General features: G+C 47.4%; 1 protein-coding gene across 13 annotated transcripts in view; it reads right to left on the minus strand.

The window, feature by feature from the left end:
• NF2 (NF2, moesin-ezrin-radixin like (MERLIN) tumor suppressor) overlaps positions 1–21,827 on the minus strand; it is a gene marked incomplete at both ends in the record, with an annotated part of 39,768 nt that overhangs the window by 10,806 nt on the left and 7,135 nt on the right. For 3 of the 13 annotated variants that reach the window (XM_079543898.1, XM_079543886.1, XM_079543891.1), the window contains 12 exons: positions 3,204–3,309; positions 4,643–4,860; positions 5,227–5,349; positions 7,740–7,853; positions 9,285–9,359; positions 11,537–11,671; positions 11,980–12,055; positions 12,780–12,862; positions 13,333–13,401; positions 17,731–17,814; positions 19,917–20,039; positions 20,919–21,044. In XM_079543898.1, coding sequence (XP_079400024.1) covers positions 3,204–3,309; positions 4,643–4,860; positions 5,227–5,349; positions 7,740–7,853; positions 9,285–9,359; positions 11,537–11,671; positions 11,980–12,055; positions 12,780–12,862; positions 13,333–13,401; positions 17,731–17,814; positions 19,917–20,039; positions 20,919–21,044 — 1,332 coding nt within the window. The remainder of the gene's footprint in view (positions 1–3,203; positions 3,310–4,642; positions 4,861–5,226; positions 5,350–7,739; positions 7,854–9,284; positions 9,360–11,536; positions 11,672–11,979; positions 12,056–12,779; positions 12,863–13,332; positions 13,402–17,730; positions 17,815–19,916; positions 20,040–20,918; positions 21,045–21,827) is intronic. The other 10 variants (XM_079543893.1, XM_079543896.1, XM_079543892.1 and 7 more) reach the window with 6 other exon arrangements.

Raw genomic sequence — 21,827 nt, forward strand, 5'->3', positions numbered from 1 at the left:
GAAGGCATCTGCTCATTTAAATACCTGTATCACATTGACATTCAAGACCCTTCGCTATGAGGCATGCAGGTTTACAAAGCTGCTCCCATGTGAGGTTTTACAGATGTGCAGGGGAACCAGGGCCATCCAAACTATCCTGCTGGCCTTAAAACAACCTTTACCATGTACAGCACACGCTCCTTCTGTTTAAACAATAAAAAAATGCTACAGCCCCAAACAACAGCAGTAAGAGCTGAGCGCGAAGTGCGTTCAGTTGCTGCAGTCATCAAGTCCTGATGCCCATTTCTCAGGGTTACTACTGCTATTTCCTCCCTTCACAGCTCTTTCATGAAGCAACAAAAAACCGATGGAGAAGTACGAGAGCAGCAGCAGTGAGGAAGCGTAAGGAAGGAACAAAGAGAGAACATGCTGAGTGCTTTCAAAGGCACGGGCTCAGCATCTGGAGCAGAGCACTTCCCTGCCATTTGTGATCACATTGGGCAAGTCTTGCACGAGTCACAGGAATTTTTAATCGAGAGGACATGAGATGTCACTGGGGCATCGGATGACAAAGGTGACACAGAGCTTTTGCCTCATGCATTTCCTCACCTGGAACAAAACGCATAACCCTGTTATTACATTAAAGCAATTTCCTGCAGTTAATAGAGGCGAGCACCACGCTAACAGCAGTCATCCCTCTGGGGAACAGAGCAAATGAGATGGACGATATGAGGGAAGCACAGAGCAAGCCATGTCATAAGGCTTTCCCCACAGGGAGAGCTCCTCCTGCTGCTGCCACTGCCTTCGCTTTGCTACTTGAAGACTTGGGCAGGCCCAGGACAGGCACTTCATACTCCAAAGAATCACAGAAGAGACGACTGCCTTTAGCCTTGCTGTGAGTGGTACCCGAATGGCAATGAAGGAGGCAGGAGGCGCTGCCAAGTCAGTAAAGAATGAATTGTTCTCCCAGCCCTGCTGGCCTGAGACTCAGGTTTGCTTTTTCTTTCTCATGCATCATCCACCACCACCATCACAAAAGCAGTTTTGGCTTCAAGGTCTAAAAAGACACCTGAACAAGCTTTAAAAAGCCAGTACAAGGGACTGGAAAATTACCAAAGAAAAATTTTAACTGCTTCTTGTCATTTCTGTAACACATCCATCCTCTCCTCCCTTCCTCTTTTGCCTCTTTCCCAGGAGGGAAGTTCTGGCCTGCTCTCCACGCCAGGGGACTACAGCACAAACTCTGGGAGAAAGGAAAATAACAAGCTCAGCATTACACCCTCATTAAGGGAGAGAAGAGCTGGAATCTGGTACCGTTTGGCAGAGCTGCCATTCACCTGAGGGACACCAGCCTCCCAGCAGCAGCTTTCAAAACCCTTCATCCCTCAGGCCGCTCTGGGCTTATTCCCTCCTTCCTACTGCGCCTGCCCAGCACGGTCCTTTCAGCCAAACCCTGTGCAGGAGCAGCACTTCAGCACATCTTGCTCTTCTGTCCCAAAGCGCTCACGTGGCAGAGAGAGGAGAGATGCTACAAAGGAAGAGGGACGTGAGACAGGTGTAACAAGGGATGGAGATGGGGTGCTTCACACACAAGGCCTCAGCAAGGTACTGCCACGTGGATGTGGGTCTAACAGTCACAAGGCAGCCAGCTGGCCTTAGAAAAGCAATAGACTCGTGTTGTGTCTGTGTGCTGCTCCCAGGGCTGGGAGGGGGCAATAGCTGCGAGAGGGGATTGTCATCTAAACAGGGAGAGAAAAAGGCAAACCACTGCTCGAGGAAAGGAGAGGATACAGCACTGTGTGTCAGGAGGTGGCAGCTCTGCACAGATTGCCTCCAGGACAGATGCAGCTGGAGGGGTGGAGCTGAGCTCCATGCAGTCCTGCACTACCTCCTGTAATTAGGCTTTAACTCCACAGGCAGGAATGCAGCCTCGCTGCTGATGGCTGGTGTGGGCAGCACAGGGATTTATGCACAAGAGCTCACTAGCTGTGATTCTGCTTATTTGACTAAGGATGAGCACAGCCTTGTGAGGGAACCTGGATGCGAGTGCTCTGCCCAGACATCAACGCTGGGCTGATGTGGCCATTCAGCAGGTTTTCAACAAGTATGCTTCACCTTGTGAGTAAATTAAACTCAGAATTGAAGAACTGGTGGATCCCAGAAACCTGCAGCAACATGAGGAGCTCTCCAAAGATAAGGTTTATGAAGCATCAAGCCTTACAGCACTCCACTGAAGGCCCTGAGGCTAAAAACACCTCACTATTTTCCGTCACTGCTGTTTCTTAAACGCTTCTGAATGTTTTTGCAGGGATCTTCAGAGAATCTGGATAAAAAGCATCTTCATCACCAGCCCTCTTCAATCTGCCTCTCAAAAGGTTTGAGGGGAGAGAGGGAAGGAGCTCACACATACAAATTAAAACTTCAGTACTAGACAGGTCAGTAACTCCCACGTATGTCTGTCGAGTTTATTCCTGAAGATGTCAAGTTCTTCCCCCTCCACCTCTCTGGACAAAGGGCAGCAGAAGAGGCAGTCGTGGCAGGTGCAAGCTGCAGGGAAGGAGCACCTGATGGCTTCTGCAGGTCCTGCAGCACAATTAGGGAAGCTGAGGAAAGAAACTGCCAGACAGAACGAGCACTGGTCTTTTAGTCTGGTGTTTCAGTCCCTGGCAGCAATCAAGACCAGATGCTTCAGAGGAAGGTGTGAAATCCTCTTAATGGGCAATTACAGAATACTCCCCCTTCAATGAAGTTGGTTTTTCAGCACATAGATGCACAGCAACCAGCTTATGTCTAAGAACCATTTCACAGATTTGGAACAATGTTTATCCTTCCTAACAAGTATCAGACTATCCTCAGTTGTGTATTTAACCCTGTTTTAAAAGCCCTTACTGAGCCAGTCCTCTCCACATGCAAAGCACGACTCTAACACATTTTTAGATTAGTTCACAGTTTGCTGCCTTTCATTCCATCAGCAGCTCCCTGGCCTTTGTAGAATAAAGCAGGGTAGATAGGGGAAAAAAAAAAGAAGAGCAAAGTGTTCTGGTGGACAAGTTACTTAGATGAAAAGGGCAAGTGCTCCTAAGTATTACAGAACAGCTGCTAAGCAATACAATGAGATGGTTCATACCCCTCTGTGATGGGATGGAGACAAGACTGCTCCAGGCTACAGAGGATGCCACAGTTACTGTCTGGAAACCAGCAATGACAACACAGATCATTCTTACCGTGTAGGATGACTTGCTAGTGATTTCCAAAAGCTTCTGCTTTGCTCTCCGCTCAGACTCTCGAGCCTCCTGAAGGTCTTGCTTTAGCTGATCAGCCTCCTTTGCCCTACCAAGGAAGAACAGCAAATGGCAATGTTAGAACCAAGCCTGGAGGCTGATAAACACAATTATAGCATAGGTGTAAAACAGAGCTGTCCCTTAACAAGGCCTGAACTAAGAAATCATTTGGATAAGGGAAACACTGGCACCTCTGACATGTGGGACACTAACTAGCACAAAAAGCCATGCCATAGAAGGACAGCTCTGGCACGAGCTCTGCGTTGAGCAGCAGTAAGCAAAGCTAAGGGCTGGAGCAGCACACTGGAATGTCAGAAGAGGAAAAAACACCTTCAACAGGTAAGCTCGGGCTTACAGCAGGAAAGGCAGTTTTCTGACAGGCAAGCCTCTACTAACAATTATTTACTACATTCAAAAACGACCACGCACCCAAAATCATGCCACTTCACCCTCCTGCAGGGCCCAACTTTTCTAAAACAAGCAGCCAGACTTGAGCATTATGAGCTCCCAAGGAACCCCCAGCAGGTGGAAGCCAGGTAAGGAAGCTTTCTCTGCTGAACAGAAATTTGAGCGAAGATTTCACAAGTTAAAGATCAAGGCAAAAAGAGATAGACAAGGACAGCATTTGTCCACTCAAAAGGGCTGAAACCAAGAAAGCTCACATGGAAAGGAATAATCAGTTGGAAGGAAACAAGAATGACTTTTTTTTCTTGCTCACTATCCAATGCATTGTGAGAGCTGAGTTCTGGTATCAATAGGACAGCAATATCAATTCTACCAAGAGACAAAGACTTGAGGAGCTAAAGAGACCTCAGAGCTAATCTGAAACACAAACTTCACAACTGATAAGGAGAACTAAACAGGAGAGAAGGAAAATAAAGGAACAAATAGAATATAGTAAGTGTGGAACTGACATTAAAAAGAAGACAAAAACAAAACCAGCTGCTATTCATGTTGTCAAATGCTCCTGAGAATACAGTGGGTGCGTGCAGAAATCACCCAAAAGTTGAGCTGCCTTCAGCTGTCAGGGTGTGAAAGGCACAGCACCAGGGCACTCCAGGTGACGTCCCTGTTCCTTTCACCACAGTGTCACCCTTCCAAAGAAGGCTTCAGAGAAGGGATGTCAGCTTTAATCCAGAGAAAAAATCAGGGCCACAGCTGTTCTACCTGTACCATTTCCTATGCAGGGATAGCCTAGCTGTGGCAAACAGCAAAACAGAGAGAAACCAGCTGAGCCTGGGGGTCAGTTGCTGTTGTGCATGCAGGGGAGGCCAAGGACTCACTGCAAACTCTGGACTACCTCGAGGTGAGCCACAGCAGTGCTAAGTCAGAATGGGGCTGGAAAGCAAAGCAGAGACAGCTGCAAGGTTGTACCCTCTGACCTCCTCTCTGACTCCTCCGCCATTTTCAGTGCCAACATCTCTGCTTCTAGCACCTTCTGTTCCATCAGTCGCTTCTCCTCCTCCGTCCGGATGGCCGTGGCTTTGATTCGCTGCATCTCTTGCTCAGCCTCTGCTGCTTTCTGAGCCAGGAGCTTGGCCTCCTCCTCCGTGATCTGAGCCTTCTCGGCCAGCAGATCAGCTGTCTCTTCAGATCTCATCTGAGAATAAACACATGTTAAGCCAGCAAGCACACAACGTCTCCTCAAACATGCTCTCAAGGATGGAGCAGGGCCCCAAACTGAATGTTCCACATGACACCATGGCTCATTGAGTCCCCTCCCTCTCTTCCATGAAAGCCTGCAGCCTCCTGCAGCCAAAACCTGGATGCAGCCAGGCTCTGTCCCAAATAATTCCCCTTTGTGCTCCTGTCTCAGCAGACCGTCTGGATGCAATAAGCTCCATCCAGCCTCCTGATCACCATCCACCAGCAACAGTTTGAGAACAGCCACAGAACTGTCACAACTCAAATGCTTTAGCAGTGGAAAGAGTCAGGAACAGCTGCAGTGCCTCAAGAAACAGCTTACCAGGGCCTCATTGGCCATCGTTGCTTCTTCTTTTAATTGCATCAGCCTTCTCTCCAGCTCATCCCTTGTCCTTTCGGCCTCTTCTCTCATTTGCTTCTCTCGGGCCAGGCGCTGTCGTTCCATCTGGGAAAAAGAAACAGGGGAAAGCAAGGAGAAATAACACGAATTAGAAATACTTTTCTCAGGGCTAGAGAGAGTTGTTACTTGAGGGCTTGAACACAAGACTGCACTGCCTCCTTCTCTGCTTGTCAACGAGGGGGCACTTCACTAAATAGGGATGATGTGAACGTACTCTGTTCACACCATACTGAGCATCCCACTCCTTCTCTCCCTGTTCCTGCACCATTCCTGAGGCAATCCCCTCTTCTCTGGGCAGGCTGCTGCCCCGCAGACTGCTGCAAACGGTTACATCTGCAGGCAGCATTGTGCTGCACAGACTCACAGGGCAGGCTCCAGCAAGCAAGGTCCCCAGAGCTCTTCCTAAAGTTACCTATGGCACGCTGAACAGCCAGCCAGACTGGGGTTAAGGACAGTCTGAGGGCAGCACCAGAACATCAAATGCTGACACACAGTCAGGATGGAATTTGAGGGATGTGGCTGTTACTCTCCATCAGACACAAACACAAATCTAACCCAGCACACTAGACACTTCACTTACAGATGGGGAGGCCACACCACATCAATCAGTTCCTAGGCACAACAAACCATCTCCCTCCAGCTATAAGAGATCTGCAAGAAAGAACAATGCTTTCCCAGGTAGGGAAAAACCAAGCTATGTGGGACAACCCCCCAGAATCCTCTCACCTCTTCCCACCTCTTGTACACCATACTCTGCCTCTCTGCTAACCAAGCACAGAAAGGTTGCCATTGGGCTAATTAACAACCAAGCTAAACCACTCCAGCACCAGGGAGATGGGTACATTATAAATACCCATGCTACACCCCGGGCTTGGAGCACTGCACAGGCCACCTGCCAGGTTTAATAACGGAAATAAGTGTGACAAGACACATTTCTCAGCTCCTTGGACACCAACGGTGTTCTGAAAGTGGGATACCCACAGCTCTAATGGCTCGGCTTCCTTCTATTAAAGGTTCTCTTCATCAATTATCATTATGGTCTGCATCCCACTCAGGCCTTCCATTAACAAGAAGTCCTGATGTAAAGAGATTGTTTGGAATCAGTTAACAACTGTGGATCCTGAAGGGAGGACAGTGTACAAGACAGCACAGTGGCTTCTTGGGAGAGCAGCCACCCAAGCAGAAGCCTGAACCCTTCTGTAAAGCACAAGGGCTCTGAATTTGGGAGCTCCTGGGAAGCACAAGCTCCTGCCTGCTCTCAGCATCCCTGCATCACTCCATCACCTCTTCTAGCAGCCCAACACCAGATCTCACCCCCAGCTCGTGTTACTCAAACACTTCAAAAAACTCACAAAATTGCGAGACCTGCCCCTGAGGACACCAGCACTCGGACACCATGCTGCTCCTTCTTGAAGGACCTTTTGCTCCACTAATGGCAACTCCTTCCCAACCGCAGGAATCTTTTGTTGGAAAGCAAAAAGCCCCTTTCCCCCAGGAGCTGGCCCACTTGCCCTTGCAGTGTGACTCATGCCCTGTCTTCTCCTTCCAATTCAGAAGCTGCAGGAAGGAGAGCTGTGTCAGGTGGTGCCCGCAAGACAACTCACACCAAGCCAGGCCAATCCTGGCTCCAGCACTGAGTCCAACACTCTGCAATCACATTCAAAACCAAACGAAGTGCATCAAATTTGAAGTCCCTTGACAGTAAGACTCTCCTGGTGTAACTAAGTGCTTTGGTTTCTTCTGCTGCTATCTAGTGGCTTTGGTACGAAAGGGCCATATTTATATTCTAAGCAGCAGTATTCAGATTAGCTGTGTGGGTTTCAATGAGTAGAAAAGGTCTACGAGCAGAAAACAATGATTCATACAATCCAATTTGCTGATATATACTCATTGGCTACACACTGCTGCCTCCAAAGAGCTGTTTTTTGCCGCCTGGGCTGACCTGCAGCAGATAAAGGAGGCCAGCACTGAATTAGCATGCAGGCTGCACCCCCCGAAACGTCGGTGTGCATTCCATCACCATGTAATTAGAAAAAGAGACCAAGAACCCCGACAAAGCACAGCTCCCCCTCACAGCCCCTGCTTTAATTACAACCAGCCACCCCAACACACCACATCTTTTTAGCTGCAGAGCTCAGGACAAAAGTGAGGCAGGGAAAGGTGCGCCCACACTTCTGGGACAACCAGATTCGCTCATTCTTCCCCTCCTCCCAGTTCTGCTCCTGAGTGTGGGGGCTGGACTTGGGCTGTCACCAAGCTACAGAGCCATGTGGAGAATGGCACTGCAGGAGCAGGCTGCTATAAAGAGACGTTCAGCCGGACCTTCCCTCAAAGCTGCTCCATGTGCTTGATGTCAATCTGGAGACTGTTCCTCCCCAAGCTCATTTGCATTCCCAATTCTGGCTCACGGCCTGTTTACTGGAGATGTCTCTCACCTGCTTCCTGGCTTTCTCCTCCCTGGCCTGTGCTTTCATCTGCTGCACCTCCAATGAGTCGGCCTTTCTCCTCCTCATGAAAAGATCGTGGTTTCCAATGCACAGCTGAAGAATCTATTCCAGTCAAAGGTGAAGAGAGGAGAGAAAAAGCTGTACGCATTATGATGATGGCGTGGTTTCTACTCCTGACACAAAGAACTAGGTTTGGAGCTTGTAAGCACTTCCCTCCACCAAACCCAAGCTCTAGGAGCTCTCGTACCCCAACGTGAAGGGCAGGGAGCCATCAGCTCTTTGCAGAAACCAATTTTCTGTGCAGCCAACACAGCACGGACCTGGCAAGTATTATACCAACCCTGAGGAGGCGTTAGGCCAAATAGTAAAACAGCCTTCTACAGCTTCAGCCAGCTCCCCTGATCTCACTACCCCCCTTTCTTAAGGTTCAAGATTAACTTCCACCTTCTCCCAACATGAAGCTTAAAAGCACTGAGATGGAAAAAAAAGAAGGAATAACATTTTCCACCTTGGGCAAGGCTACACACAGAGGCTTATCAAAAGTGACCTTGTACACCTTTAGATAGCTTTGAGCATCTATGTTATTTCTTCTGATACTTAAGGAGAAGGACAAGGGAAGTGGTCATACTAGGGAGAGATAGCAAAGCAAAGGTGGTGGTACACAGAGGATGGAAAGCTCAGTTATTTTTCAGCAAGGAAAGAGTTTCTAAGCTCTGATTCTTTTAGAAAAGGACAGTTTCACATGTCTGTATTTCATTTCACACATTATGAGTGAATCCTCTGCAGTCAGCACTATGAACCTGATGAGAAAAGTGAATGAGGCCTTTGTGAGAAAGCCCCATTTCCCTGTGCACACAAGTACAGCAGGCATGTAGGACAGCCCACAGCCAGGACAACAAAGTCCCCCTCCCTTTCTGCCTTCTGAAGATCCATTGTGCAACTTCACAACAGTGCACAAGTACTTCAGCACCTGGATCAAAGCCCCAGAGCCAATTGGACACCTAATCCAGAGTACTAGCTAAAGCTGATCCCCAACACAGACAGCTAAACACAGTTCTTGCTGTTCCTGTGCAAGCAGAGCATCCTGAGCAGGGTTCAGCCTTGAAAAAGCCAGGGCTGCAACACTGACAGTGGTGCTTCCCAAAAGTGGGAGGCCTAAAGCCGCGGGTTGGAACAGAGAAGAGCAAGAGCAAGAGAAGAAAAGGAATTTGGAGCAAAAACAAGGGTTAGGAGAAAGTTTTACTTACAATGTGCTTCTGCCATGCAGGTCAGATGCAACCTGAGAGCTCAGAAAGGGAGCACAAAAACAGAGGAGAGGGGGAGAGGTTCTGTGAACGAGCACAGTTTCATCTTCCCTTTTCTCTTCTAGAGGCTATGACAGAATAACAACTGTGGTACCAAGTCGCATCTACAGCCCATCCAGTCCAGCAGCCTATGACTGCTTGAAGGAAAAGCCCCACAAGAGCATTGTCTCGTACTGCCTGCAGAAACTTCTGCTAGAGTAATTTTCACTGCCTGTGCCTGCAGACTTACCAGCTTATTCACACGCAGCTTTGATGAATTGAATTTGAACACATCGATCTTTTTGTCCAATGGCTTAATTGTAAACTGAAAAGGAAAAAATAGAGAGGGACAAAATTATCAGAGAGCTCTGCACTTAATAATGACACAGCTATAAAAGTCTTACCAAAAGCTTTAGCTCAAAGGAGGTCAGCAGTGTCAGACAAACAAGGCTGAGAGCTGTCCCTGTGGCTTTTAGCCAAGCAAGGGAACTAGAGTGAAAAGCAACCAAGGAGACAACTGCTCCTGGCCAGAAAAAGAGGAGTGCCACATAGAAACAACAAGCATAATGCCCATCTCCTGGCCACAGAGACTGATCCACTGCCTCCCAAACTGAGACAGGAAACTTCTCTCCTGAAAGCTGTACAGAACTGAGGAGGGCCAGTAGAAAATCCTGACGCCTCTGAATAGAGGAAGAACCGGCTCAGCCGTGTGATGGAGGGCTGAAATAGAAATATGGAAACACAAGCAGCTATTCCTCTTGTTACCATTTCCCCTTGCAAGAGCTCCTCATAAGAATTTTTCAGTGCATTTTGTTCTCCAGAACTTAGTGATATCTCGAGCCTTCTCTGCAGCCCAAAAGGTTATTCCCTTGCACCAACACGCCTTGATGTTCGTGCCACCGATCAGCTCTAAGCTCATCCCAAGTGCACCCTCCCCAAAGCGCCTTCCCACAAGGATTCTCTCAAGGGATGCAGGTGGCATCACCAGTGTTGAGGGTTTCAGTAACGCAGCCCCTGGACAAAGAGAAGATTCTGAACTAACAAAAGGATGCTTGAAGAGACAGAATGCTCTGCAATACTGCATTTTTTAGAAGGTGTGTATGTATTCCATCACTCCTCCACATACTACAGAAATAACTGCCTGAAGAGATAGCGCGGTAGCAGGCAGCCTGCGTCCATTAAACCAGCTCTATTTATCAACACATTGTACTGCCTGAAAGGGGCTCAGCACAACTCGCCCTGGCAGTGTTTTGTTTTGTCAGTTTAAGAGCCCATCTTTTCAGACTTTCACACAGGCAGACGTGCATGAACGTCCTGGGCTTCAGCTCCACCACAATCCACGCCAGTCATTGGAGGCACCAGCAGAAATATGCCAGAGGAGGAATTTCAGTTCCACATAAACAGTCAATCTTTGTTACAATAGATTAAATACCTCTGCTGTGTCAGTGTAGCTGTCAAACCCAGCTATTAAGCCTGTTTACTATCATGTCAGTTCTACTTGTGGTCATCTTATTACCCAGATTATTGCCCTGATAGAAAGTGGCAGGCTTTTTCCCCCCCAAGAGAAAGATCTGTTACAGTCTTGTGTCAAGGCCCAGTAACAGGGCCTTCAATCCCCATATCTCTGAGGCAGTGCATGATCTGACAGCTTCCACTGATCTGTCACGGGTAGAAAAGTCTTTGAAAGTCATTAAGTGCTGAGCTGCTTGGCAGAGTTATGGAGCTCTCTATTTTTGAGCAGAAAAAAACAAGTGACGAGAATCCCAACATGGCCTTTTCCTACAAAACTTCATAAGACATGCAATAAATGCAGCTGATGAGAAGCCTTTAACTTTTACCCTGATCAATATCACGTTTAAATTGGAAAACACTTTAATTAACAAGTTAATTTTCTTCCTTACCACGAAGGCAGTTGCTTTTCTTCGAGCAGTTCTCACAGACTAAAAGAACCGAGCAGATCGGTTTCTCCTCTACAGACAATTTTATTGCTGCTCTCAAATGGGTTTGGCAGCCAACAATTCTAAAGATTTGTATTTACGCTCTGGATTTAATAAATATTTCTCTTACGGTAAGCTTAAATTTTTCTGCCTCCTAAAAAGATTCCAGCTGTTATGCCAAGCCCAGCAGCCCGAGAATTCAAGATGATGTAATAGCATGTCAAGATGCAAGAGTTTTTCTCACCAGGAACACCTCTCACCACATCCCATAATTCAAGAGCACGCACACAGAAAAAAACAATTTAAACTTCCCATCTTCAATATTTGGGCTAAGCACATCAGTAGTGATTTTGTTTGTGGAAAAAAAACCATCTAGTGGGTTTGAAGGTACTCTAAAATCAAACCAGTTGACTTTCTGTTTGTCCACTCCTGGAGAGTCTCAGCTGCCTTCAACTACGCTGGTCATAGCAAGCACAGCAGATAGGAGAGCAAAGAGAAGCATTTTAAATTGTAATTGTGCTCTGACTGGCACTGCTCTCAGAAGAGAGGGCAGATGGATCCATACCTCTTTATCACTGTAGGAGATATTCCGGATCTCATTCCACGGGAAGGAGATTTTAGGGGTCAATCTGTTGTCTGGGTCATAAATGTGAAGACCCAAAGCATCGACTCCAAGGAGCAGTTCAGTACCCTTCTTATTCTAAGGGAGGAAAGAAAAGAGCAGAAAATCCTTTAATTCAACTCAAGGACAATCTGACACAAACCAAGCCTTTGCCAGCTTTGTGAACCAGCCCTGAGCAGTGACCCACCAGCACTGTATGTTAAAAGGGCTCCTACCTCCTGGGTAGCAAAGCACAGCACAGTGACTCCCATTAACATGGCACAGCCGTGTCCCTGGTCCGCTGCCCCTTGCGGTCTCCACTCACGCAATCTCACAGCAACACAGACAACAGGAGAGCCACCCCAGCAAGGAACTCTGAACGCCTTGAAAGCACAACCTACACTCACCCTAATTGCAAAATAGTTCACTCCATACATCTCCAAGTCCTGAGCTATCTTCAAATACTCCATTTCTGCTTCATCTCTGTCAGACAAAAAAGAGAAAAAAAGGCCAGAGTTGCAGACACTTGGTAGGATCAGAGAGAGTGAGATGGCTGCACTTTCTGATCCTAAGCACACACGATGCTTTAAAACCTTGACTGTCTCTATCACATGGGTCAGGTTTGTCTTTGCTAGCAGGATCAATACAGTCCTACAGCAAATCCCAGTCTGCAGCTTGCCAGCATCTTAATGGCTGTTGACGCCTGCCCAGAGAGACACAGCATTTCAAGCAATGCTTTGTTCCTCACCCAGTCCCTTAAGCATAAAGGGAAAAGTTTTCAGCTGGGAGTCCTATGCTCCAGTTCTATCTTACTTCAGGAATATCTCCCACAAAGAGTGTTTTACCTCATGAGCAGTGATACACCTCACCAGTTTGACTTTCTGCCTTGGAGTCTCTATTTCCTTCCTTGCCCAGTGAGCCCAAGGAGCCCCTGGGCAGTAGGGCTGCCTCTGTGCCTCCTTGCAGGTCCTCCTCTCCTGAGCATGAGTACCAAGTTCACCCCATCAGGAACCAGTGGGCAGCAGGGCAGAGCCACAGGAATAAAGAAAGCTCTTTGCCCTCTGTGAGCCTGGGAGCCAAGCTCGCTGGGGTTAACCCTGCTACGAGCAGAGCTCACCCATCACCTGCTCAAGGTCCCCAAAACCCTTGCAGCTCTTCAAGTGAGGGGGCTGCCCCTGAGCCACAGGCCACTCCAGCACACACTCACCTTGCTCTGCCTCGATGCTCTGCATACCAGGCTGTAATCCTCTCCTCCCACATCTCTGGAGTCATCTGGTACAGGTTTATTACCTGAGACACACAAGGAGACAGAGATCCAGGTCACACTGCTACTTGCCATATTTTCCCAAGCCATGAAACAGGCCAGAAATGCCCAAGCTTCCATCATAATCCCCAGGCATTACAGCTCCTGCCTGCTCTCTCAGCAGTGCATGTTCAGCCCCACGCTTTGCAATATCACAGTGCTGATTTAGCCCTCAAGCATGCACAGTCTCCAGGTCACCAAGAAGAAACACAGACAGAATGAAAATGTGAAAACCATCAGAAAGAAAATAATTGCTTCTGCCTTTATTAAAATGTCAGAAAAATACTGAATCCTCCTTCCTCAGTACAACTCCTTGGGTCGTTTACCTTGACAAGGAAATCCACCCCAGCCCAATGCGCTGCAAGCAGCCCCACAGAAACCCTCTCTGCAAAGAGCTTTGTAGCACAAATGGTACCAAGTGTGGAAATTCATTCTTCTGCTGGGTTGAGCTCCTTACCCGCTTTGGAAGCAACTCCTCCTGTGCCAGAAAGCCTCGCTTGTGGACGTTGGGATCATAATCACCATACTGGAAAGAAGCAGAGATGTTGTGCCCACACTGTTAACAACACAGGCACACAGAACTCTTCACCCTTACACATCCACTCCTTGTGGACACAGCAAATACAGACCACCTACACCTTCAGCATCAGCTTGTTAGAGGTGAGAACACGTGCTCCTTGGTTAACATAATAAACAGAGTTCCATTGCAATGTGATTGCTCATAGAAACTAAGATCCCTGTTCTACTGCAGCAAACAGAGCAGGGTGCAGGACAAAACCTCCCACTGCCAGCTGGTGCCCACCATGCCCAGCAAACACTTCTTCCAGCACCAGCAAAGACCCCATCTGCCCGAATCCGTGCCTTTCCACCAGCAGTGGGATGGGGATCCAACGTGTGGACAAAGACCTGTCCCCAAATAATGACTGATCCCAGTAAGCCGGCTGAGGCAGATTGCCTTTTCTCTGCTGCAGTTCACTATTAACAAATATTTCAATAACAATAATAATGATAACAGGAATTTGGATGACAATTGCAGGCTCCCCTCGGGCAGGCGTTGACTTTTCTGCCAGAGGGGCCGTTGCTCAATTGGGTCATGGAATCCAAATCAGATTTGTTAAGCACACCCAGTAATTACTGGTATTTGTTTAGATGCACATCCTTCCGAGCAGCATATAAAACGGCTGAGAAATAAAACTGCTTATTAACAGATTCAAAAGCTGAGCGTCCCTGCAGTGCGTGTGAAAATGAATTTATCTCCCATGCAGCATAAGAGGGGAGGAAACAGCCAGAAAGCAGCACCTCAAATAACCTCGCAGGTTGAAGCGGATGGGATGAAGGATGTGAGGCACGTACAGGAAATGCTGCGATTCTCATTCACCTGGCAAGCAGGACTTCTGCAGTGACATTAGGAGATTACACAAGGCACAGCAACGCTCCCTTCAGTCATGCGTTCTGCAAGGGAAGCAGCCCTTCCCTCCCAGCTTCTCTGTAGCTCCTCAGCTCAGAAAGCACAAAATGGTGACAATTTTTAAGGCAACACCAAGGCGTGTGGTGCTCAGACGGGCAGGAAGCCTTCCATGGCAGCCTCCTTTCAATGCCAGGACCACCACGTCGTGCACCAAAACCAGAGCTCAAGATCACAAGCCTACACAGACACCCCCTCAGCAGCCCAGCAAGCAACGTTTCATCCACAACAAGCAGGGATTAAAGACACAGATATTGATTTAGAGCCAGTGCAGATGTGAAGGAAGCATGCAACAGCCAACACTGACTCAGACTTCAATTAATACAACGCAAACACTGGGGGTTCCATTCTGCAGGGTGCTGAGCAGTGGCAACTGTTTGTCTCCCAAGGTCTACAGGGCTTGGAGCTTCTCAGTGACAGCACATTGCAGGTTTACATCTCTTGTACCCACATCAGAAGGGAGCAGCAACAAGAACACGGAAGTAGCAAGGGAAACAACTCCAATAACCTTGGAGAGGCAGAAAATAAATCATTCCTAGGTGATGAAAATAACAGCAAACAGGATTAACACGAGTATTTCTTTTGCTGGGGTCTGCCATAGAGATCCAAGACTAAGCATGGGTTATGTGATTTTTCATGTGGTGAAAAATGTTGCCGTGTCCCAGAGGAATATCTGTACGGAGAGGGAGTCTGGATGAGGACACATTATTCACAACTGAAAAACCAACAAATGGCTTAAATATTGCAGCGTAAGCTGGCTCAAATGATTCGGCAAACACGCTTTTAAAGACCTTTCCAATTAAATAATTGCTTCAAAACTGTCACAGAATTTTAACTCCTATTAATTGTATGACACAATTAATATTCACAGTCACACACAGAAGTTGCCTTCACATCATCCAGCCTGGCTTGTGCTGTCCTGTACAAACACAGGCACGCTCAGCTGCGACCCATTAGTGCTGATTATTGTTTGTTTGGGGAAAAAAACAAAAGCAGAGGGCCCTGTTGCTAATGCTGAAGTGCTTCAAGACCTGAAGTGCTGAGAGCAGCGGGGCAGCGATTTGCATTGGAGGGGCGAGGAATGGAAAAACCTCTTGGATGTTGCCATTGCTGCAGGGACACCTTATTTGATAGTTTCCAAGTCTTTCACTGCTATTTAAAACCTGAAACATCTCCAATATTTGAAAGCGGTGTGGGTGGTTTGAATGCAGAGCCAGAGGGGAAAACACAGAGTAATTCCCCAAACGAATGCAATGATATAGGAATAAACAAGCTTTTAATTTGATGACCCGCACGCTTACTTTGTTATTTCAGGTGGGTGGTTCAACAGCAGCACAAACAAACCTAGCTGTCAATCAAGTGGCTTCATCAGCTGCAACCACACTGACTCCGTGTCAGGCTGTTATGCCCCTCATCATGCAAATCAGCAGGTTATTAGAGAAATTACTGTGCCCAGTGGCTGCTTTCTTGTCCAGAAAGGATATCATTATCCTATTTAACTGGAAGGAGGTGACCTGCAATATCTTTCTTCCCAGCTCCATGCTGAGGGTTTGCTTTCCACTTCTACCTTTCCTGAAAAAGAGCAGGAGGGGAAGCTCTGCCTGGTTACCAAAGGGGCAGCAAGGAAAAGCCATGTCTGAAGCAGACACGAAAGGTGCATTAGCTAAGATAAGGAAAGGCTCTCCTCTGCCATCTCCTCACAGCCTCTGCAGGATCAAGATCTGCGAGATTAGGAGAACTGCTCCGATTCCAGTCGATCTCCAGACACACAGAGCACGTGCTGCTGAGGACAAGGTCAGGAGCCAAGCTGGGAGAGCAGACACAGGACAGTACAACAGCTCTGCACCAAAGTCCGCGCTGCTCCTGAGCACGTGAGCAGCCATGGCCAAGAACAGCACCCAGTATTTTACCCAAGGTAAAGGGTTTTACCCAAGGGTATTTTACCCAAGGGTTTATTCATTTTGGCAGTGGAAGTGGCATCCCCTCTGTACCCTCAGCTTGGCAGGTCATGTGAGAAAAACCCAAGCGAGTGTTCACACGTGTATGTGATCAGAGCGATGGCTGTTTCACGCAAACATTGTTAAAAGCAACTCTTCTCCCCAGCTGATGAGTCCCTCTAACAAAACAGACTGGCATCAATATTCTGCCTATGAGGAGAACACACCTTTTTCTAGCAAATCCAAACATTTGTCATCAAACAACACTGTGCACATCACCCACTGCTGGATTCAGACAAATTGGGCACTAACAAAAGGGTTATGAGGAGTGTTATCATGCAACCTGGAAAAAGCCATTGCTGAGGATGAGACTCCTTGAAACAAGTGCTTCCACCCTGCCTGGACCGAGCCCTCCTCAGGCAACAGAAAAAAATCCCACTCCTGCACTGCGACACAGATCTCACAGAGCACAGTTACCCTGCCTGTCCCCTGAGGCCCCTTAGGGACAGCAGCAGGGCACAGGCACTTGGCCTATGGTTCTGCAAGTCAGAACCCTTTCCTGAAGAACAGACAGAAAATGACTGAGTACAGACACAAAGATGTGGCAGTTGAGCTGTGAGAGGACTCCAGCAACTGCTCTTCTTTTCCAATGGCATTATCTTTACATGGGAGCTGGAGATTAGCTAGAAAACTCAATTCAGCAGTGGTACATGCTGTGTCACAGGGATAAAAGACCCATCTCTAGCAAGATGTCCCCACCTCTGAACCTACGGCTGCTCCCTGTACCACAAGAGTCCCCCTGCTATCCAAGGCTGTTCCAGGCTGCAAAACAGTGCTCTTTAGAGTCAGTTCTTGGCAAAAACCACTGACTTGGGGTGTAGAGCAGAATTCAGCTGAGGATTGAGGGGAACTTGATGACAATTGAGTTCTTCCCTCTGTGTAGTGAGGCCAAAGAGCCACAATCAAAGCTTCGACAAAGGAACAAGTCAGAAAGATCTCTAACACTGCAATAACATTGATGAGGCAAGCTGTAGCACTCAAAACAAGGCAGTTATCAGGACAAGTATTCCAGGGAAACAGTGGAGCTGCCAGTCTCACAGCTGGTTTGCTACTGGCTACAACAGCAAGAGCAGGGAGGAGATCCAAAAAAGCACAGGCTCCAGGAATTCAAGTGCTCCAGTAGTAACCCAAACTCAAGTAGGCATTGCTAACTCACAGGCTGAGAGCTTGCTAAAGGCTTCTGGAAAGAGAAAATAAAAATGCATCCAATGTCCAAAGGCAGCCAGAAATTGGCAGCATGGAGAAGACAATGTTGCTATTGTAGTCCCATCACTTTTGAATTTTTAACAACTTTCCTAGCCTCAGGAAGTGGGTATGTAACAAAGCACCCAGCTACCCATGAGCAACACTAAGCCAGCACCACTTTGCCCTCAGAAAATCCTGCTGTGCCTACCTTGGCTTGGACTGCATAAGAGGCCAGCAGGACAGAAGCTTCAGGAGGACAGTAGATCTTCTCATCCAAAATCTGCTTCTTCACCTGCACACAGCAATAAAGGACACATAACACATGTTTAGTGAAGCAGTGCAAAGCATGACTGTCACAGCAGATGGCTGCAGTTTGTTTTAACTAGGGCTGTCAACCACACAGTTAACAACATTGCTAACACTAGCTCCTGCTCAGGCCCAGGAAATCTCTGATGTCTGTGCAGGGAAGGGCTCAGGCTTTCACAAGCCACCTTTTGCAGACAGGTTTGCAAGAAACTAAATTTATACTAGGAAAGTGACAGAACCTGTATCTCACTGTGAAGGGCAAGGGGGGAAAAAAAGCCTTGCATGTGGAGATAAAACCTCCTAAGGCATAAGCTGTAGATTGATGGGACTACATGCAACACTAAATGAAAAAAAGCAGTTGTAGCTGAGGCTCTGAGCACACAAAGGGTTTTCCTGTGGGGCATTCAGACCTTTCTGTGAGTAGGTGCTCACCTGTGCTTGGGGCTAATTCCCTCCAATCCCCACCAACAGCAAGCAGACTGCAGGTCACCTCTGTGGCAGTGCTTTTAACAGCAGGCAGCTCCTGCGCACGCTCCCAGGAGAGCCAGCATACAGTTCCCAAAAGCTACTGCTTGATGTTTCCTGGCTTCTGTGCATTAAAAAATTAAACCTGTCACGTTTGATATTTTATGTTCTTGGCCACTAATTTTTCTGAAGAACAAAAAAAAAAAGTACTATTTTCCTAAAATGGATTGTCACAGAGATACAGTAATGTGTATTTGAATGTACAGCACGTTCTGCACCCTCAAAGTCAGTTACAACATAATCACAGAAGATTCTCCTGCATTAAGGTGAACGGGGGAGCTTGCAAGCTTATGTGTGTTCCTGTTTCTTACACACAGTACTGGAGCATTGGCTCCTCTCATATCATTAAAATCCTAGCAGAAAAGTCACGGTCTGCATTTATAAAATGCAGCTTTAACTGCTTTTCCTCTGTGATTCTATTTTTCAAAGCTGCCAAAAAGCATTTTTCCTTATCAGGCCTAAAACCCATGGCAAATTGGACATTTAGAAACTGCCCTAAGGAGACACGAGAGCACAAGACAGACTTTGGAAATGAACAGCAATATTTTGCATTTCAACCTTTAGCTCTGAAGAACAAAGACAAACTTTGGAACTGGGAGGAGTATCAATGAGCTAGTGAGCTCACTTTTATATCTGTTGTAAAGGGCAGAGTACACTGAAATCTAAAGCAAGGCAGCTGAATCCAGATTGCTCTTATTTTGGTGCAACTTCAACAGCCAAGGAGCAGCTACAACATCCTAATGAATGCCCAGAGATCGGCCTGGGATTATTCTACAGCCTGTAACACTCCTGCCTCCTGTTTCTTTTTATAGTAAATAGTTTCTGAAAATTGATCTTGTCTGAAAGAGAAAGCTGCTGTGACAGAAACGCTTCATTACCAGTCAGACAGCACAGCTACAACATCAGCTGAACTGATTTCTCAAGACGTGATGTTTGGTAGAGTCCTTTAAATAAGAAGTTACTGTGCAGGCAGGACAGCCAGGTTTCCCCTTCTCCTCTGCTTCTGCCATCAGTTTATGACAGAGTTGTGCTTCTGGGATTTTCTTCTGCTCCAGTTATCTGAAGGCTGATTTGTGAGGAGGTGAACCTTGCTGTACAGCCTATACATGAAACAGGTTGGCTGCATTCTGTGCTCCGGGATGAAATCCCCTTGCTTCCCACAAGAACACTATCACTTATAAAGGCAATTGTCATCTCTCAGCACAATTGATATCTACATCCTGCAGAGAGGCAGACTCCAAGGCTGCGAGTGTCATTCATGCCCACATCTGACAGATTCATTTTCCTTAACTACCACACACTAATGTTACAAATCATCTAATCATTTCTGATGGCCAGTTTGCAAGCCTGGGCGCCTGGGACTGCTTCATCCATCTCTCACCTATTTTAGGACACTTCTGCAGTTCAAGACAACTGCATTCAGAGCGGTGTGAATGTAATGACAAAGAGCGACGCTTTGCCGACCAAATTCCTCAGTCCCCAAAACCTTCTTGTACTTCTGCTCATCCTTGCTCCTTCCTCCTTCATGCTGGAAAACACTGTACTTACTTACAAGGCTCCTACCTGCAGGAAGAACAAGTGCTGTGTGATCTCCTGGACCAGCTCCTCCTCTGCGTTCTCAGGATAAAATTTGGCTAGGAAGTGAAAGGTGACAGGTTCCTCTGTTGGCACATCATGATCCAGAACCTGGGGAACAGAAAAGCCATTCAACTACACCCCCTAGCTTTGTCAGTGTCCTGTTTCTAGGAGCCACACTGTCACCTTCTGTTAATATCAGCACAGCTTTTGTCAAGCATCTTAGGCGTGCAGAAGGGATGAAACAACCTAAGTAGTTCAGAAGAGCATAGAAAACAAACATTTCTGACAATCAGAACCGTGCAAGAAAACAAACAGCATGCAAGATGAGACAGCAAAGGTTGATCTTGATCTGCTGTGTGCGTAATGCTGCTTCCCAACCTCTCACAATGATGTTAGATGCTGCTATGCCACCACCAACCTTTATGGCTCTTTCCCTGCAGTGCCTCTCCCTCTATTTCAGACTTGCTCTCTGACACCTTGCTATTATGCTGGCGCTGTCTGGTTCAGATTCATGTTAGCTTAAAACTTTGGCATGACACCGAGAGACGCCTCCTTGAGTCACAATTACTGCCTGGTTTTAGTGCAGCATCGTTTGGGTGCAAACAGAGCCACATCCATCTCTAACCAACTGCTCAGCAACCCAGAGGCTCACATATCTAGGAAGTATCCCATCCCTCATCTCCACCTCCTTTTCACTCCTCAGTTTTGCAGTTTTGCTTCCTCCTTTGCCTTTGCACACTTCAACAGCAAAAGAAGCCAAGGTGCAACCTTTCACCTTCCTGCTACAGGGCTTGTCATTCAGGGGTGTAGAAGAGAAACTAAAAGCAGCCATCACTAGACTCTGTTTACACTACAGACCTCCTGCAGTCCAGCACCTCAGGGCTGGAAGATGATCTTTAAGGTCCCTTCCAACCTAAGCTACTCTTCGATTCTATACATCCTCCTCTGTCACCCTTTAGGAACTCTCAGAAGAGCCTTGCTTCCAACCTTCTTGTCCATTTTAAGCCAAGCCACCGTGTCCTTGATAGTGTACTGCAGGCCAAAGAACCATGTTTCTCGGAGTCCCAGCGTTCTGCATACCAGGTCAAACAAGTCCTTGCCTTTCCACTTCACCTGCAGGAAAAGGAAAGGGAAGCCAAGTTATAAAGATGGACTTGAGGATTTTGTTTCCGTTCAACCAAATCCATTCTTTTTTCCACCTCACAATGTATTCCTCATAGGGAAACTGGAACACCAGGCCCACCCAAATGACACTGCGAAGTTCTACTGTTCCTTCCTTTAGCAATCCACCGGAAGTCAGAGAATCTGAGGGGTCCTTTTGAATCAAGCTCCTCTATGAGTAGCACATTTTCAGCATGGAAAGAAAGAGGAAAAAACGTCTACGTATCACTCTTAATTGCCCTTTGGTAGCTTTAATGCAGCTACGGCCCCAGGAATCCCTGCCCAACCTCCAGTATCAGCAGCTCAGGCAGACGCAACACAACACAGGGCACAACACAACCGAGAACCAGAAGGGAAACAACCGATGCATCCACTGCGTGCATCCGCAGCAACAGGCTCTGCACAGGCTAACGGGGAGGAGGGCCCAGGACTATCATTAAATCAGCAGTTCTCTCTGAGCGTGTCAGGCTGTGCCTTACACTGAAGATGTGACAAAAGCAGCAAGGGAGCAGAGGAAACGGTGGTGCCCAAAGAGTGCAGCCTTCCAACAGTCTTGTCATCGCAACCGCGCCACTGCTGAGCTTTGTTCATAAAACCAGAAGGCGCTGGGAGGCAGAAAGGTGAAGAAAGACATAAAACAGATGAACCTAATGTGCCAGAGCCACTCTGGTCTTCCATCTGCGCGGCGGAAACTGAGACATACGGCCATTACTCCAAAGCCCCAGGGCAAAGGGA

This window comes from Tetrao urogallus, assembly GCF_951394365.1.
Source record: "Tetrao urogallus genome assembly, chromosome: 17".
NCBI classification, from domain to species: Eukaryota; Metazoa; Chordata; class Aves; order Galliformes; family Phasianidae; genus Tetrao; species Tetrao urogallus.